Genomic DNA, 19,644 nt, shown 5'->3' with positions numbered 1-19,644 from the left:
AAATATTAAGGTGGCTCCAAAAAAGAGCATTATTTTATTCTAGTCTTCTTTTGCTCTTTTTTTTTACTGTTTGAAAAGTAAGGAGAATTTATTCAGGCAATGTATTGTCAACAGAGATGTTACCAAATAAATATTTCAGTAAATGCTAGCCTGGTTTTTCTTATTACTAGAAATTCTATAACCTCCTCAATGTATACATAGTATAACTAATTCCCACCAAATTGAATTGATCTTATGAAGTGATAATAATTCTATCCTGTAAGGATTTTTTTCCAGAATGCTGCAGTAACAGAACATAGCTTCAAGTGACATTTCACTTCAGAAGTTAAAAATTAATATGATATTAATATTCCTGGTGGATGGCAGGTTCTGTCGTACTGTAATTTTTTTTTTATTTTAGCAATTCTCTTGAATTAAAAGATCATAATCTTTTATATCAAAGTTAGGGAGCTCTTGTTTATCATTTCAACTCATCCAAAGGAGAAATGGATTCTCTGAGTTTTACATTTATTGCTAAGACTTGAAAAGGGTACTTTATGTTGTATGAAATTATTTTACTGTTAAAAAATATTTTTAAAACATCTGTGTTGTAACTCAAAGATTGTTGTCTGATTAGTTGTGTTACAGAGTTACAGCTTCTATCATCCATAATGTCACAGGTGCTGTCTTAGAATGGCCTTTCTTCCCAGGTGCAATACAAACCAGTAATACTATTAAAAATTATCACTAGACTGCATATTTCATAGGAAAAAAACACTGGTTTTGGGAAGAGAAGCAGCCGAAACAAAGACAAGTTTATGTTCATGTCCACCAAGGCTGTTGACTGCGCCTGTGAGCCTTTGAAACAATGCAAATTTCTGCGCTACTTTGGCACATCCTGGTAGTGATTCTTTACCTCTGGGGTCCTTTTCCTTCCTCCAGACCTGTTCAAGCAAGTGGCAAGCTCCACTGGCTTCTGTGACCAGCGCCGGCTGGGGCTGCTGCTGCACGACTCCATCCAGATCCCGCGGCAGCTGGGGGAAGTGGCCTCCTTCGGGGGCAGCAACATCGAGCCCAGCGTCAGAAGCTGCTTCCAGTTTGTAAGTTCTTGTTTTCTCACTGTTGATTTTCTGAACAGGATGGAAAATCTAGAAGGATTAGGGTACTGTGGTCGTTTATTGGTGGTGTTCATCGGTGTATTAAGCCGTTCCTTTGACGAGGTGTATTTGAATTAGCTCAGACAGCAGATAATTATGGTCAGGGCTTATATTGTAACTGAACCCTGCAAACAGTTTAAGTCTTTGTTACAGCAGCTCCTGGTTTTACAGTTTTCTATTTCCAGCAGTAGATCACTGTTTATTGCTGCCATGTAGGTGAAGAGCAGTGGCTAATCTAAATTTTGGGCATGTTCATGCCAGTGACAGCCAGGTGCCCAGGGGAGCGATAGGCAACTGCCTGCAGTGCTGTCTAGGGGCGAAGAGTGCTCGATGAGCTCCTTCCACTCCTTGAATGGATAATGCCAGTTTTCTGTAAAGAGTACTGAAAGAATTCCTGTCCTCTCTGTTGAGGAATGCACAGCAAACTGGAGGCTCTTTTTCAAACTTGTAAATTATTTAATCTGGGGAGGAAGAGAGTTATGGGAATTATTCATCCTTATCATAACTACCAGCAGAATGCACAAGATGAAGGCAGCTGCTTAATGAAAAGGTAGAGGAGGGGAGGTAATGTATGGTCTGTGATTAACTCTAAATGCATCTTCTACATTACAATGGAAGAAAGCTCTTTTCCCATCCCCTGACTGTCCCTGAGGGATTTTTTGTTTGGTTGGGGAAGGGGGGGATTGCTTGTTTTTTTGCCTGCTGCTCAAGTTTCATTATGTAGTAGTTTCAGTTCTGTAGTAAGCAAAACACAGCAAGTGTTTTCAATGAATATTAATGCTTGGAAGTAGACTGCTTACACACAGTGACTATGAAAAGAATCTAATTCTAAAATCATCACTAACTTCAGTTGTGATGGGATATTTGCTTTCTGTATTTTTTTTAATTTCTTTTAACAGACTAATTCTACAGGATTCACATTTTCCTGTTTCCATCAGTCATGTCTTGACCTTTTATAATTCTAATATGTATTTGATGCCATTTCAGAATGAATGTTTTATAGGGCTGTGTCCTGGGTGGATAACCCATGTTCATAAACTATGTGTAGTAATGGAGCTGTGGCTTTCAAGCCTTGAGTTCCATGTTGGGATTTCAAGTGACACCAACACAAACCGATGCTGCAGCAAATTCATGGTCAAAAGTTTGTACAAATGACCTTCCTCAGAAATTAGGACTCATTGGATTCTACTTTTTCCCCAGTGAATGGCAACAGCACTTAAGAACACTGTTGAAAAACTCAAGGAAAATGACCTCAGGATCTGGCAAAACTATGGCTTTTTGTGAAAGGGAGCTGCTGTTCTGTATGTTTATACTAGGAATAAAACAATTAAACTCATAGTGATGGAAGATCCAAAGCCAGTTTTTATAAAGTAGGAAGAAGACCTTGGAACAAGGTCTTTCTTGTTTGTTTGAATAAAATGAGTTAGCAACACTGTCATCACAAATGAAGACGTGCCAGCAGGCTGAGCACTGTACTGCATCCAGCTGCTGGCATTTCTAGAAGGAGCCCAAGCACAGCTGGGCACAACCCTTGACCTGTTCATAGATCAGAACATCAGAAAACCTGAGACTTCCTACTCTTACCTGCTCTGAAAAATAGATTTTCTTCTTACCTGCAGTAAAAGGAACTTCGTCCTCTCTTTTTCCTCTGGATGAAGCCTCCTTTTAACTCTCAAGAGTAGGAGGGTGGTTTCTGACCTGGGCTGCAGCAGAACAGACGGTCCTCTAGGAGGGCCAGAGAAGGGGAGGGAGGCTCAGCAGGGGAGGGGAAATACAGAAATAGGTGGGATGGAGTCCTAGGGAGAGGAGCAGAAATCCAAGCCTAGGGAGAACCTAATGGAGGGGAGGGAGAAGGAATTAAGAAGTGGAAAAATAAGGGCCACCCTTAGGGAATGATGGTAATAACAGTAGTAGGAATAATAGTGCTAAAGGAAACAGAGAGTGGGTAGAATGATGCATGAAAGAAAGGAGCTGCCGGGAATGGAGATGGGGGAAGAAATAAGAACTTTCCCTGAGAAAGAGAGAAGGGAAACACAGAAACATCCTTTCAGTGTAGGATGGTGGGCACCAGGATTCACAGGCTGGGGGGCAGCAGAGAGGTGCTGGCAGGGGGAGAGGGATCAGCCCAGGAAATGGAGAGACTGGAGAAGTTGGGCAGCCAAGGAGTATCTTAGGGGGCTCCTGGTGGTCTCCTTTTACCAAAGTGAGATAATTCATTTTTAAAAAATATTGTGGGGGTTCATAGTTTACATTACTGCATGGAAACCAAATTCAGTCTTTCTTTGTACACCCACGGTGAGGAATGCTTTTTCTTTAGGGGTGGTTTTTTTCTTTCCTTTTTTATTTTTTATTCTTTCTGGTGATGATAAGCCAACAATAAATTGCAGTTATGTCAGAGTCTGCAACAACTGTATGCCTCAGAAATGGCTCTCCCAGCTCCCTTAGGTTAGGTGCCCTGGCAACGGCCTTGTCTGTCTTCACAACAGCAGAAAAAAAGGGGCTGTTTACTGTTCCCAGCGATAACAGGGGAAATCTCTCCTGCTTTTCGAAGTGCAAGTCCTTGGGAATGAGGCTTGGGGAGGGAGGAGCCCAGCCCTGCTGTTGGCAGTAGCCTGCCCACTGCTGCTCCTGAGAATTGGGTCCCCTTATCCTGGGACTGCTGCTGCTGTCCTGCTGCTTCTCACTCCCCCAGCACTGACTTGTGCTTTCCACACTTTTCTTCATTTACAGGAAGGTGCTGGTAATAATTGTTGGGAGGAGGAGGATATCATGGGACTTGTCTTTCCCGTTTGGGGCAGAGGGTTGTAATTTCTGCTTTGAGATTTTAAAGAAAAAATATTTTTAACTGAGAGCAAAGAGCTTAATCCAGTGACCACTTGAAGACGGTATAGTTCTGCTTAAGCTCAGAATGCATCAAAGCAATCTATAGATCCATGAAAAATTGAGTGAATTCAGTATTGCTGCAGCGTGAAAGGACTTTCCTTTTAGTTCTGTGATGGGTATGTTTTTTAAGTAAACAGGATAGGGAAATGATATGGACTGAAGGACACATACACAGTGTTTTAATCACAGTGGAAAACTATTAATATGCTTTCCTCATATAGTGTAAACAGGACCTAGGAATTTACATCACTGCCTTGGATGAGTTACTGTGACATTGGGACTTTTAAGAAATGTAATGTGATAGCAGAGTGCAGCTCAGATGAAAATGTCCCTTGTCATTTCTCAATAAAATACTGGATAGTTGATTCTCGGTTATAAGGTACTTTAAATATTCTTTCTTTCAAGGATGTACTTGAATTAGAGTACTTGATGTTAAAAACTAGTACAGATGAAGCTAAGGAGTAGTAAAATATGTGCAGTTCATTCATATATGTATTTTAAACCTTGTTTCATTTCACTTTGACAAAGCAAAGTATTTTAATATTCTGTGTTGTATAGTCTGCATTCTTAGATTTGTACTTGATCAATGGTAAGGCAAGATCAGCCTGGTTTCTAAAACCACTTAACTGTGTCCAAATCCAGTGTATTTATGCAGACAAATAAAAGCTAAAATAGGGCTGTTAGTCCTTTTAGGTGGCATTTATTTGTTGAAAATCCTAGGTCAGGATCGTAATAGTGAATTTGGCCATAAATGTTTTTATTCAAAAAGGTTGGGCAGTTGTTTTGTGAGGAGTTGGCTGAGGTTGTTTATTGTTTTTATTTTTTGAACAGTTTAGAAATACCAATACTGTGTACAAATAACTATATATAGTAATATACAGGTCTGTATGAAAATAACTTACAAATGCAGTGTTACTGTTGACGAACCTCATCTCTTTTAAGAGATTCAGGCAGCCCTTGTTTCTATTCATAGGATATTTCATCTGCTTTTGGCTCTGACAAGAGAGAGCTGGCCAAAGGGAACTAGCAAATCCTTCCTCAAGCTGCTGTGCTGTAAATGTCATAAACCAGCAATTCTGGTTTTATTTCAGCAGGATTTTGTGAACCTGTGCCTGACTTTGGAGGCAGACTTTAAGAGTCCTAGAAGTGAACTGCTTTAAAGAGCTATTTTAAAATGGTTTAGGGGATGGGGATCAGCAGGATGGTGTTGTTCAAGTGTGGATGATATAAAACTACACTAATTCACTTCTGAGTTCATGTTATTTTATTTTATTACTCTTGACCACAACGCTAAAAACATTGACTGGAGTAGTCAATGCAATCAAGTGTAATATAGGAGCGGAAGACAAGGTTGAACAGGGTTAAATCTGACTCTGGGGAGACAGGGCTGCTGTTACTGGCTTGCTCTGCACTTTTAAACTTTAACAAGTTGTATGAATCCCATTCCTCAGTTTGCTTTGTCCAAAATGCCATTTGCTAATGTAAAGCTTTCCATCCTGGATGAAAAACACGATTAAATTAACGATGTTGATTTATTTCCAGTCGATTTCCTACACTGCACATAAACAGAATATAGCTCATCAGAAATGTTATCAGAAATTTCTACTCTGTTGATTGACTTAGTCCAAAAACATATCACACTGTTCATGTGAAATCCCAACTGTATTTTGGAGCGTCTTTCATATTATGGACAGTTAATATAGCATAGAATATTTTTTAAACTACAAGCTGGAAGAAGAAGGAAAAAAAACTCAACTCCCAAGTATTGCATAAAGATGCTAGCACCACCCAACTTCCTATTCCCCCATTGTTTCTGCAAAGTAAATACTGAAAAACAGATGTCTGGAACATAATGAATTTGAATGTCCTCCATAAGAAATTGTTATTTGTAAGATAGAAAGGCCTTTATGAATTTTACTTTGTGATTCACTCTGTTATTACCATAAAAATTGGGAGTTGCACAGAAATGTGTTCAAGAGAAGAATCATTAATATTCTTTACAGCTTGATCTTGTTGGTTCAGATATGAACTGTATGAATTCAGCCTTTTTCCTGTATGTAAAATCTTCAGCTGCTGCCTTACTGGATTTAGAGATTATTAAAAAAAACGTAATAGCAGCTCAGGGAACAGTCGAGAACTGTGTGTCCTGTACTGTCTGACCCTGACCAGCTTTTCTCCACGTGGCTTTAAATCTTCATGTAATATAATTCGGAACCAGTTCTGATACATTTTAATGCACCTAATCTCTCTGAGCACAGGTCTTGTACAGCCAGCGTGCAGAGCTCTGGGTAGGCAGCTATTGGGACTGCTGGCAATTGACAGTGACTGCAAAATTAAAATAGATCTTTGGGTGTTACAGAAAGTCTTTCATTGCCGCAGCATTTTCCCTGCAAATTTAAAGCAGCTACAAGTGGAGAGCAGGGCTTTGAGCGGCTCATTTTTATTCTGACTGCAGCTTGCACTGCAGCATTTCTGTACACTTCATGTTTTTCTATTAGAAATGGTATATTAAAGAGATCCTCTTTAAATTTTTTTTTGAGGCTTAGAGGACCTCTGTATAGAAAGTGTAGTCTGCTAGACAGAGTAATGGTTTGCCAATGTAGTTCCTGGCTGGTGCTGGCTCCCTGAGTGAGCCACAGAAATTCTCTTGCCAGACCCTTTAATGCCTCTAGCTGAAAAATAGACATATAGATGATCATATTTTATAAATATGCCTTTCTCTTGGGAGAATTCTAGAATTAATTCCGTTCCTTTGAATTCATTGATGTCCTGTGGCAGAAGGCAGTATCTGGTGTTCTGAAAAAATTCTGTTGCCAGTGTTGGCTGGACTTTACTGTGCTTTTGATTTTCTCCTTTTTACTTTGGTGGGGGGTTTCCTAAATCCTGTAGCTACATGAAGAAACAGTAGGGTTTAATGCAGAAGTCTTCAGAAGTACTTCAGTGTGTATTCCATTTAATATAGATCTGTAGTGACTATCAAATTATGAAAGACTTTATCTGAATAACTGTAGATATGCTGTGGTTTGAGGGTTTTACCCCATATATCCAAAAAAGAATGTTTCTGACTGTACTAGAAATCCGTATATGAGGATCTTAAATGTAGTCACAGAAGTCTTTAAATGGTTTCCCAAACTAGCATCTCAAGAAGAAACCAAGGATCTTGGTTTGTAAAGAACTGAAGTATTGCAGCAGCATTTTAAGTCAATTTTAATGCAATGCATTATTCAAGGGATATTATAGGGTTTGTATTCCACATCTTTTTTGCGTCCAGGGGTTCTGTGTAGGAGACTTTGCATTTTTCTCAGTCTTCAAGTATTGATCAGTTAATTTGTTTGTCAAGGTTATAAACAGTGTTAGATTAAAAAAAAAAAAGGAAAACAAACACAACTAATTGGTTTTCCCTATAGCTCTCTCTCCTTTAGATCAGTTGTGATATTTTTTTCTCCAAATTTGTTGCTAGCATTTTTAGTGGAATAAGGTTTGAGCTAGGTCATACTAAACTCAGATTTCATGAGAAACTGGAAAAATGACTAAGAGCAAGCATAAGAAACCCCAGCACTCAATCCTCTATTCATCTTGATCCATGTACATGATACATTAATGCTTATTATTTATTTAAATGCTTCAAATAGGTTTGGAACCACAAAGGAAGACTGTCTGCCTTGTGAAGTCTGAAATATAAAAGACCGTCCCACTGAGAGCTGTATTTGAAAGCCCAGAGAAAAAGGAAAACAGAGGATTTAAATATATTCAGAACATAAATATGCTGTTTCTCTGGGTAGCATGGAAGGAAATGTCTTGAGGAATTGGAATTAGCATGTAGTGGTGGTTTAGAGAAACAGAGCGGGGTGGTATCCTGCTTCATCACTTGGGCTATTCCCTGTGTGGACACGTCCTCCGTCCTCCGACCCTCCCCACCAGAATCCCTCGTGGTTTCCACCTGATGCATCACCTCGCTTTCAGCACTGAAACCAACTCCCAGGTTCTCAGACAACCAGTTTTGTGCAGGCTTCACGCCACCCTGCACGACGGAGAGATGTTTCCTGTACATAGACTCCGTCATTTCACTGTTTTCCTTAAAATCCCTTCTGATGCTCCTTGCCTTTATTCTGTGCTGTTCTCTGCAGTGTCTGTACCAGACCTCTACCCATGTAGAGAAGTCACTGTTGTCTTCTGTCACTTTGTGGTTTTGGTCTCTTTGCTGTTTTCTTTTTCTATACTGTAGGTGCTGCCAGGTAGGGATGACATATCATTTTTTGGTGTGTGCATGGTACCTGTTGCACTGGGATTTGTCTCTGTGACTGAGCTTCCTTGAAGTTACCACAGAAGAGTTACTTGAAATGTCACACTGGTTAGGATGGGATGGGAAAGCTGCAAAGGAATGGATCTGCTGGGAAGTGTTCATAGACTCTTCTGCTATTGGCAAAGAGGTGAACATGGGATGTAATGGAACGTGAGGCTCGTATTCTGTGAGACAGAACTATATTGTGTTTGCAGTCAGTGGTGGGAAATTTAGAGATGACATGGTGGGAAGAGGGATTTTGGGGCATTTAAGGAGGCAGAGGGTTTACATGTTCAAAAACAGGCTTAAGAAGGGGTTTGAATGATTTCCTTTACACGTGCGTTTTGTAGAAAGGTCAGTGTCATAATGAAGGATGTTAAGGAGAAAGGAATTTTGATCAAAAGACATGCAATTCTTAGGGCTTGGATAAAACAGTTTTTAAAATAGGTGAGAAGCAGTGCTATGCAGGCTCAGATAAGAGAGACGGGGAACGTGAGATCAGGCATCAAAGGTGATCCTGTAAGTGGATGATTTTCTCTGTGACAAAGTACATGGTAGTGCTGTCTATTGAAATAGGGAATAAGAGAAAGAGGGATTTGAAACATTAATAATAGTTTTCAGTTCCTGGCTTGAAGGCAGGATCCTGCAGATTTTTTGTGGTTTTCATTTCTTTTAATGACTGGCTGGACTGGGAAAAGCTGGAGTATATTCAGGGAGAAGATACGGAGTCAACAGGAAGCAAATAGCTTGAACTGTAAATTAGCTGGTAATAGACAGATTGTTTGTGCTCAGCCCCTGTCTTTTTTCCCCTTGTATTACAGGCCAACAACAAACCAGAGATCGAAGCAGCCCTCTTCCTGGACTGGATGAGGCTGGAACCTCAGTCCATGGTGTGGTTGCCCGTCCTGCACAGGGTGGCTGCTGCCGAGACTGCCAAACACCAGGCGAAGTGTAACATCTGTAAGGAGTGCCCCATTATTGGATTCAGGTACAAACTCACTTCAGCCATGTGTTCTCCTGCTTGGTGGATCAGGAGCTCTGCTTGATTCCAGGGAAACCATGCACTTGATTTTATCCATATTGTTCCTGGAAAAAGTAATTGTGATGGGGACATGAGGCAGAGTGACACCTAGACTCTAGATGTGAGAGCTGAGGAGGACAAAAATCATCTCTCAGTTAAGATATGGCCCTTCCTCTGTGTCCCAGTCTTTCCATGCCTCAACCAAAATGATTGTTGGATTGCACAACTAATACAATTTGCATTGCATTCAGCGTGTCCTATGCATGCAGTTGCATTTTCTGAATTGGATCCTAATGAATTGCTTCCTGTCACGATATAAAACATGGAAGTGCCTTGAAAATTCTCAGACACGTAAAGCTACCTGTGCATTTCTCAGAGAAAGAATGTTGGTGGTGGAACATTAACCTGGAGTGGGGGAAATGTTGCTGGTCCATTTAAACATCTGGATTGACACCGTGGTTACTATGGCAATGAATAAGTCACTGTGTTGTAAAATGGCTGTGTTTTGGTATGCCTGTTGAGAATCCACTTAAGGACTAAGTAAATACTCACTTTCAATTATGCCTGGACTTGTTTTATCACTTTGCTTTGCAATAGCTGCTTTGTGCGTTTTCTGTCCTTTTTATGCAGTCTTCTTTTAACATTTGCGTTTCTCCTTCTATGTTATCGTGTTGTTTACAAAGAGCTTTCAGTAATTTTGTTTCTAAAACCCAGACAGATAACAGCAGCAAGCCGTGCTACACAGAAAAGCCATCATTTTCCTCTGACCTGGGAGAGTATGAATGTTGCTTTTATGCATGTAGTGGGGCAGTGCTTTCTGCTATGCAGTTTCACAGGCAGTGGGAAACGGGGGAACTAATGAAGGTATTGCTTTGTTTTGAATCTGGGCTTTTCTGCAGTGAGGCTGTTCCCCTAATCATCTAAATTCTTCTCCCTCTTCTTTTATTCCCCTTGAATATCTTAACTGGGAAATGATAAATATTACTGAGGAAGAGCTATGCATTGGATGTGAGTAATTCAACACATCCACAAAGTCTAATTTTTCTGCTCCCAGATACGGTGTATGAACTACTGTATTACTTACGCGGTTTTGTATAAACCAGCCAAAGACAAGTAGGTGGAATTGAAAAATGCGGCACTTGGAAAAATCAAAGGATGGGAAGTGAATGGATAGTCTGTTGTAGGCATCGGGAACTCAGGAGGCAGACACTGGATCTCTGTGTTTGCGTCTCATTTTACTTGACTGATCTCATCTGTCTCTTAAATTTATATAACAAATCTATTATCATGGTAGTAGAATCTGTCTGTCACAGATTTTTTCTCTGTCTTTGCAAGTCATTGAAACCCTGCGTACACACTTGACAAAAAGATACTGTATCGGGAGGCTTTTAGAAAGCTGATACTGTGCGCTCAGTACATGTAAAACAATGTTCTTTTGAGGTCGTTGTGGCTGAACTGCTTCGTGTATTTGGAACAAGACAATCCTTATGCCTCCGGCTCTTTCAAGCACTTCAGCACAGCAGATACAACAGTTAGCTGCCTCATAGAGCTGATGAGATTAAGTAATGGCCCAAAAGTGCATTTGGAGTTTTGCACGGATGGAATGCTCTGCAGGAAAATTGTTTTTATAGAGGTGCTAGGAAGGACACAAGGGGGTTACCGGAGTGACTTACTTGAGAGGGCATTACTTTCTGGAATTTTCCTCCGTGAGGACATTCTGTGCTAGGAATCATGATGAAGAGCAAAAGATCTGAAGTTAGTGTTATAAAAAGTGTGGTGTCGCTCGTATGTTAAAGGAGAGTGATTTTTTAGAAATCTTCACTGTTGCCCAATGTTAGAAATTTTTTTGAAGATTCAGACCTTTGACAAACATCTGAAGCAGCAGTACCTGTCCCTCGGGGGTGGAGGAGCATTCCTGGGCTTTGCACACTGTGTGACATCTCAGGGAAGAGAACTCACTAACACAGAAAACTTGACAGGCTGATATGAAGCAGTCACATGCAAAGCTCTGAAGTTGTGAAATTTCTTTTATCCTCTTTCAGGTACAGAAGTTTAAAGCACTTTAACTATGACATCTGCCAAAGTTGCTTCTTCTCTGGCCGTGTTGCAAAAGGTCACAAAATGCACTATCCCATGGTGGAATACTGCACACCAGTAAGTAGCTGTTTTACTGACCCTTACTATCCCTTCTTACCTAGAAAGGAAAAACTTCATTTCCTATGCACAAGGTAATGGAGCATTTGGGTGGCTTTTCTTGCTTCTCCCATATTTAAATCACCTTTTATATACTGTGCATGCCAGCAATTTCTGGTGCTTAGTAAAGGATATGCCAATGGTTTGAAGTAAATTGAAGTTCACTATTTGTACAATTCTGTGTCGTAATGTATTCTTGTGTGCTAGTGACTTGTTCCATGTTTAGTGCTATAGTTCACCTTATGGATCTGGCTGGAAGCCTGTGATTTGTGCAAATACTCATTCATATCTTAGGTTTCAATGTTTTCTCCATATCAGTGTGTGATTTTCCTTCCTCTCCTCAGCAAGTTGCTGCTTCACTTGCTTTCCCACAGAACACTGTAGTTGCATTTTCAAGGTCTTTACTATTTTTGTATTGTATGATCTCTTGATGGTATAAAATAGCAGGAAAGCTCTCAAGGTAGCAAGCTGGATTTAATTTCTGGGGGGCGGAAGTTTAATGCAGAGCAGTGCAGGTGTGCTGCAGTGATGGTGTGGTGAGGGTCTTCAGCCTTCTTGCACAACTCCCAAAAGGATCATTTTTGCGTAAACATTTCTTTCATACTGGACAGCTGGCAAAGGAAATTCTGTATTCCCCTCTCAGTGTGCTCCTTTTTCTTTTTGGCCACTCATGCCCGGTGTGGAGGGGCATAAATTAGAGGCGCTCTCCAGTTATTGTTCCGCCATGTAGCACGACTGAGCTTTCAGCTGCCTTTGCCATTGTTCATGGTGGTCTTGAAGCAGTGCACTCTCTGGTTGGCATTTCCTGGTGAGATGGGACAATTCCTAGTCATGTGCTTTCATCTGCTGGTCAAATATAAATGGTGAAAGTAGAACATCAAAATTATACATGGGCTAGCCTTATAAAATTATATGAATGGTCTTTACATCTTCATCCAGGCAAAAAGGAATGACCAAAATGAAGTAAAGACTCTCAGCTTTTCTTAGAGACAGAAAAGAGAGAAAAAAAATTATTCCCCTATAATATAAAGCAAGCCAGTATTTTCGTTAGTTTTAATTTATGGATAGTTATTTACATTATCTATCAACAACTTCTGTAGCATTTCAGTGGCAGTATTTCATCTGAATCTCTGCAAGGTCACTAAAGCACAGTTGCTGGTGCTTTGTCAGTATTCCTTGGCTGTGGTTTTCAGTGTCGTGCCCCAGGGATTTAGGTTACTGGAAAGGGTGATTTACCTGAACTGCTGCACAAGTCAAGGGGAATTGCTGGCGCTGCCCGGGCAGGTCTGAACAGACTTCTCCATTGCAGGAATTCCTAGAGCAGAATCTCATGATCTCAGTTGTAGGCAGAACGAGCGACTGACCGCCTTGGAGCGTTCCTTCCACCTCCTTACTGAACTGACTGCGGGTTTGCTCTGCACCTTGCCACTCTTATTTTTGCTAATAAGAAACATGGGAGATTAGTGAATGGTGCACAGAGTGCACAAAACAGGATCTTCCAACTGTTTTCTTAACCTGTTGATGTGTTTTGAGGAAAGAGAAATGAAAAAGAGAATTGTGAGACACGCCCCCAGCCTGCAGCAACTCATTGCAACACAGTGTCCGGCAGGTTTATGTTCTTCCTAAAAGTGCAGATTACTAATAGGAGAAAACGGTGGTGAACAGAAAACCTGCCATGGCATCCAGTTTGCTGGATCAGAATAAAGAACCATTCACAGCCAGTACATTTTTTTGTGAATCCTGAACTCCAGCAGCCCGTGCTAATGTGCTGTGCCTGGCTGCACCAGCAGCCAGTTGAGTTAGAGAAGGATTAACTTGGGAGTGGGGGAGGGAAGTGAATGTGACGCACAGCAAGCCCCATTCTTTTTTATGTTGCTGCTATTAAAAAATATTAACCCAAATACTGGGGGATTGAACAAAACATCTACTGAAGCTATCATGTCTAGAATGTAATTGTTTCCTAAATAAATGAAAAAGGGTTTGCATCTACATGCCAGAGCATTTTTTCATCTTCCTCTGGACTAATCTCTCACCTTAAAATGCAGTTTGGCAGACATAAGATATGTGATGCCTTTCTTGATACTATCTTTGCAATAGTTAGATGAGCACAATCAAGTGTTTTGATATTTTTACTCTCCCTCCCTCTTACTTTCAGAAATTTTCAAGCACTGCAGTCTTTAATTCCGCTTTGATTTGAGAACTCATGCAAAATATCTGAGGAAGGTGATAACTTCCTCTCCCACAAAAGGTTGAGGCAGAATAAGGGCAAGGCAGTTGCCTAAATTTTCATTTAGACAGAAAAATTGCAACAATTATTCCTGAAAGAAACACAGCTCAATTTATTGTTCAAAGAGATGTGACTTTTAAAGAAGTTTCAAATAAAGCACAGAAGACAACTTATAGACTGAGATGTAAATGTAGGATCATTTTTCTGTTTGTGTTTAATGAACAGTGACGCACAAGCATAAAAAACACCTTGTTAGAAGGAAGCATGTCAAGCTGATATACCTGTCTACAGCTAATGTTTAAAGTCAGGGCTGAGATCTGGGGTTGGGTTTGTCAAGGCATTTCTTAAACCAAACTGGGAAAAGTCAGATGGTAGTAAAGTTATTCCCATGTGAATAAAAAGAACTATTTCTTATGAAATAGTCTTGGTTTCAGACTAGTTTTGGAACATGCTCAACCCAACTGCCTATATGTTGCTTTGATTTAAGACAGCTGGGATGTTGAAACCCCACTGTTTCTTTTTCATAAACCAGTTCTGCTGAGAATTTTTGTTTGGGTGATTTTACTCTGAAAATCATATGTAATAAAACATCCGTGCAGTCAATCAGAAAGTTTGGCTGCAAATAGCCTCAGTTTATCATCTTGTACACATAATAATCATCACATTTTCTTTGCCTTTCTTGTGCTCCTCGAACATTTTTTAAATGACAGTTGGATCGTATGATTGGTGCCTGATGCTTGTAGTTGTCACTAGAAGACATATTTTCTTCTTGGGATTCTTGTGATACCAGATAGGTCAGGATGTTTCTGTGCAAACACTGTGTTTTACTGTGTGGTTGTCATGCATAAGGTTCGGGGGTGTGAGGGGGGAATAACAGTCCCAGGAAGGTTGAAGCAAGGAATATTTTATTGTTAGTCATACCTGAAAACACTTAATCAAAATTACAGTCAAATGCAATAAAAAGTGTTCACAGCATTGAAAATAGGCAAGGCAGGAATAAATGGTTATAAATGCCACAGGTGAACAAACTGGACAGAAAGCTGTGCTTAATCCATTTATACCAAGACTAAATATTAAAAGTTTTTCTTCGTTTCCAGCTGATGTGCTCTGTGTGCTCTCCTGATGACAACCTGGTTAGGAGCAGCACTGCAGATGGAATTCAGCAGAGGGAATTCCCTCCTGCTGGGGCAGGGGGGGGCAGAACATCACCTCAGTGAATCCCCTTTCCAGAGTCCTCTAAGTGGTCTGGCCACACTTAATTCCTCCCTTCCCCAAATGTCTTTAATTCTGATGTATTAAGGAAGTGACACTTAATATTATCAAACATTGTCTCGGTTTCTTGAAAATACAGATGTATTGGCTTGTAGATTCCGTTGTGTCACTTCTCTACCAGTTATTGCTTCCACTGAATTTTTCTGCCAGACAGACTTTCCAGCTTTACATGAAGCTCGTAGGTGTCATAAGTACAGGGATAATATTTGTCTTTTCTGTTAATGCTTTTCAGTCTTTCTTCAGATTATTTTTCAGGGCATCCTTAATTTTTCTACCTGGGAAGTTCTTAAAAATCTATATGTCTGTGTTTGAGCAGCTCTGTCAGGGTTGGCTTGACTGATAGGTCTCAGCACCTCCTTCCACTCTAAGTAGAAGGCATAGAACTCATTAAAAATGTCAGAAAGATTAACTTTTCCCTCATTTCTTTCCTTTAAAGTAGATACACTAGAGAAGCAATGTTGTTATGTGGGTCAGGAAGAACTTAATTTACTGTAAAAGAGCAGTATTTCAGGGTCTAGTTTCTGCAAGGTGGAGAGAAGGGAGTGCAGCCTGCTAAGGTAATTGAAGTCTTACATTAAAATTCATCAGAAAATTGCCCGACTCTTCATCAGGCTCTCAATAAGTCTTACATCTTCCCAGCAGACATCCTTTGAACTCTTTCTGGCTCGTTCTGGTCTTTAGGAAGCTAATTCCACTTTGCGCTCCTCTGCTGGTCTCTACAGCAGCAAGGAAAGCTGCTGCAGGCAAGGGAGTAGAATACTTCATGCAAAATGTGGTCTCCTTGGGGTATTGATCTTTAATGCCTGATAGCTTCAGATGGAACAGGTGCAGGAAGAAACAACTGATCTAAGAGCTTTCAGCAGCTCTCACCTGCTTTTTGTTTCTCTTTGATCAAAATACTAATGGCAGAGGAGGCTGAGAAGGGAGACTAGAAAGAAAACGCACCAGGAGACTTTTGTGGACTGACAAGTCCATGACATGTGTTAAGAGTCGGGATCCAGTCAGTGAAGCACCAGACTGGACACACGGACTGGCTGTGTGTCCTCCCCTACAGCCATTTTAGTGCTGAACGAAAAGCAGGCAGAGAGTCCCTGGAGCCAGGTGAGGAAATGACAAATTCTTGTCTAATGATTATCTTGAGATCACCGGAGGTGAGGCGTGAGCCAGTCAGGGGGTTTTGGAGCTTCTTCCCTTTTTCTCCTTTCTTCCTGCTAGCAGTGTGGCTGTGTAAGGTGACAGTGATAGACAAAATTCACAGTTCTGGGGCTCGAGCCATTGGCAGCTCTGCTTGGTGTGACCACAGCTCTTCCAAGTGACACAGCAAAGGAAGAGGCAACTGAAAAACAGTGATAACCTCATGAAAGATGATTTCATTGTGATTTGTGGCTTTCAGACAACTTCAGGAGAAGACGTCCGTGACTTTGCCAAGGTACTAAAAAACAAATTTCGAACAAAAAGATATTTTGCAAAGCACCCACGAATGGGCTACCTGCCTGTGCAAACTGTCTTGGAGGGAGACAACATGGAAACGTGAGTAGCTCTGAAGTATCTAAATAGCAATTCATTTGGTGCACTATTTGAGCTCCCCAGCTGGTGCCAACTCCTTTCACTTCCTAAATGCATAAAGCCTCTTTATGTCTTTCATTTCTGTTTACCTTGGCTGGCAGGAAAACACAAGCTGGGCTTCCAGTTGCCATTGCCTTTATCTGCTTTCACCTGTCCTTATGAAACAACTTCAGCTTCAGTTAGTAAAAGAAAAATACTCATGATCTTACTGACAGTCTTATGAACGTCTAAGTTTGATACGCAATTTGGAGACTAATGATATCTTCATTAAATTTTTATTTTCTTCCAAATGGGTATCTTTCCTTGGTTTTATTTTTTTAATTAGGCTACTGTGTCTGTGAGCTTCCCAGATGATTTCTTCTTTTTTCAGCCTATAAATTTAGTCTTATTAAATGGCTTTGAAGACTTTTGTGGGGAAAAAAAGCAATAATGATGCACGTGGAGAAATCAATGAGTTAACCCCGTTCCCTTTGGTTTTTTTACCGGTTTATTCAGTTGTTTAATGGCAATTGCACACAGCTTGTTCTCGCTCTCTTTTTCTTTCTCTTTTTAAATTTTAAATTTCAATTTTTTTCCCTCACTTTTTGGTTGGTTGCTCTTCACAGCCATTCATGTTGGTCTGTTGGATTTCTGCTTTTTAGTTGTTGTGATTTATTTTTTTTTTAAACCTTTCTGTAATTATTTTGCTGCTGAGTTTCTTCTGCCTCTCTCTTCACCTCCTCATTTTTTGTCTTGCAGTCCTGTTACTCTGATCAACTTCTGGCCAGTAGATTCTGCGTGAGTACTTTTGCTGAAGTGTGCTGCTGCTGCTACTGCTGCTGCGCTCCCTCACTTTTTTTTTTTTTTGTTTCTTTGTTTAGTTTTACATATGACCATTTTTCCTTCTTTCTTTATGACTGTTTCCTTTGATGCACTCTGAAGGAATGTTTTGATCCCAAAAGAGTAGAATGGGATAAATCCTGGAATTTCCAGCAATCACGGATTGTGTACTGTGTACTCTTTCTGGAGTGTGTATTTTCGTCGAATTAACAGGGATTTTGTGCAGACCTACTAATGCTTATGAACATTTGTCATTTAAAAGCCTGTGTTTCTGAACAAGTGTTGATCCCTCTGAATGTATACTGAATGCTTTTTGAAAGACAGAGTTTGAACTTGATGGATTTAATTCAGTTTCAGGAATGACATCGTTTTGTAGATAAAGGTATAGTTTGGTTTTAAGTGCAACTGCGCACACTCGCACACTCAAGTGCCCCAGTTAATCCAAAGCTCACTGGGTATTTTATTAGTCTTTTAGATACAATCAGATTTGTGAAGGCAGGTTGAAATGGGGAAATGTTCACTGTATTTTTTCAGAAGTTAAGAAAGCAGGGTTTTTCAGCTCTGAAACAGGTTTTCATTCTTGCACCACTCCTGCACGTGCATTGTCTTACTGTGGTAGTAATAGCCTTAGCATAAACTAAAGATATATATACTTGCCATTGTGGCATTTGCTACTTCATGTGTTACATGGATGATTCTAGAATAATGTTAAATAAGCATTAATTTTAATTTACATATTGATAACTAATGAGAAACTAATAAATAGAATTTTATATATTTCTATATGGTGAAATGTATATGGCTTGCACCTCCATTGAATTTTTTGTAGAATAAACAAGAGTGAAATGTATACATTGGAATACTGATTTATAATTTTCATTTGGAGCACAAACCATTGGGAGGTCAAGAAGTGCTCTACCTCTAGGAAATTTAAGCAAGAAATACATCCAGTACAGCAAACCTTATATAGCTGAGGATTCACCCACAGAAAAGACCAAAAGGCTGGAGCCGGACTGAAATAGATTGGCTTTGAGCTTCAGTATGCACTTTAGCTTTAAATGCAGCTGGGGATCTATATTTCTTAACCTTTAAAACGATTGCAAAGTTAAAAGTAACATTTAGAGAAAGCTTGGATCATATGGAAATAACACTGCTATGTCTGACATAACACGAAACTTAACTGTCATAACATGCTTAATTCTAGTTACTTACAGTAATAACCTCATGGTATGCCTACATCGATGGCTTCACATCACAGGTTTGGTGGTGTGTACTACAGGGAGTTTAACTCCTCTGTGATACTTAAGAAAACTTGAGAGAAATACTGAGAAGCAGAATTTGTACAGAGGGGTTGCACCTTTTGTCAGATCAAATTAGGTATCTTCCAGAGCACAGTCCTTTTGTCTGGTGTGACAAGAAAGCAGAAAAATAAGAAACGAATATTGGCTAGAAAGAATTGCTCTTTATTTTGTTCTGCTAACTTTGTTCCTTTCCTTTGTGCCATAGCTCTTGGCTTACAACTCAAGTTACTAAGCTACCCAGGTTTAAAGCTGTTTCTTGGTTACAGGGCTGACTCCAGCTTCAGCAGTCAAACCAGTTGTCATAAAACTTTCCTCTGATTTCTACACTTGTGCCTTTTTCTGGTGCTCTCATGCCAGCTTTCTGGTTATCTTTGAAGCACTTCGGAACAGCATCACCTGGCAGCACTCAGCAATGCTAGTGCTATCCTGACATCAGCATGGAACTGTTTATAGATAGTTTGGGGGTTTTGTTGGAATTTAGTGGTTCTGACTGCTTATTATGCAGTATTTTGCACAGATACTCTGCTTTCCCGGTATTAAAGGGACAGCTCACAAGTTGTGAGAATTTGTGTCTTTTTACTCAAAGGGTGATTGTCAGTGATACAAATACATTTTACCTGATTCTGCACTTTCAAGAAGCATTAACTAAAATGCTGAACAGCAAAGAAAAGTGCCTTGTCCTGCCAGCCAGATCTCCGAGGGTGCAGGGGATTGCAGGAGGTGGTATTTGCCACTTGGTCACCACTTGACTAGAATTCCCAGGCTGTTCCTGCAGAGGCGAGCTTGAGCAATGCAGCTGTGGAGCCCTTGTAAAAGGGATGGTTATCTTGGCTAAATATTGGCTGTGTCACTCAGCCTTCTTGCTGCCTGTTGGAGCTGATTAGGTGTGCTGGGTATGTGTGCTCAGAGAGGAAGGACTCTGAGCTCTAGTGCAGATGGTCACT

At 40.3% G+C, this 19,644-nt stretch overlaps 1 protein-coding gene across 16 annotated transcripts in view; it reads left to right on the top strand.

Moving 5' to 3' along the window:
* Positions 1-19,644, top strand: part of DMD (dystrophin) — a 1,013,774-nt gene that overhangs the window by 962,008 nt on the left and 32,122 nt on the right. For 12 of the 16 annotated variants that reach the window (XM_027688940.1, XM_027688937.1, XM_027688948.1 and 9 more), the window contains 5 exons: positions 922-1,079; positions 9,123-9,289; positions 11,365-11,476; positions 16,408-16,544; positions 17,319-17,357. In XM_027688940.1, coding sequence (XP_027544741.1) covers positions 922-1,079; positions 9,123-9,289; positions 11,365-11,476; positions 16,408-16,544; positions 17,319-17,357 — 613 coding nt within the window. The remainder of the gene's footprint in view (positions 1-921; positions 1,080-9,122; positions 9,290-11,364; positions 11,477-16,407; positions 16,545-17,318; positions 17,358-19,644) is intronic. The other 4 variants (XM_027688943.1, XM_027688938.1, XM_027688951.1 and 1 more) reach the window with 1 other exon arrangement.

The sequence above is a fragment of the Neopelma chrysocephalum genome, unplaced genomic scaffold, assembly GCF_003984885.1.
Source record: "Neopelma chrysocephalum unplaced genomic scaffold, ASM398488v2 Primary Assembly neopelma1_76, whole genome shotgun sequence".
NCBI lineage: Eukaryota > Metazoa > Chordata > Aves > Passeriformes > Pipridae > Neopelma > Neopelma chrysocephalum.
The sequence above is the reverse complement of the archived record's forward strand: the minus strand, read 5'-3'. Positions and strand labels throughout refer to the sequence as shown.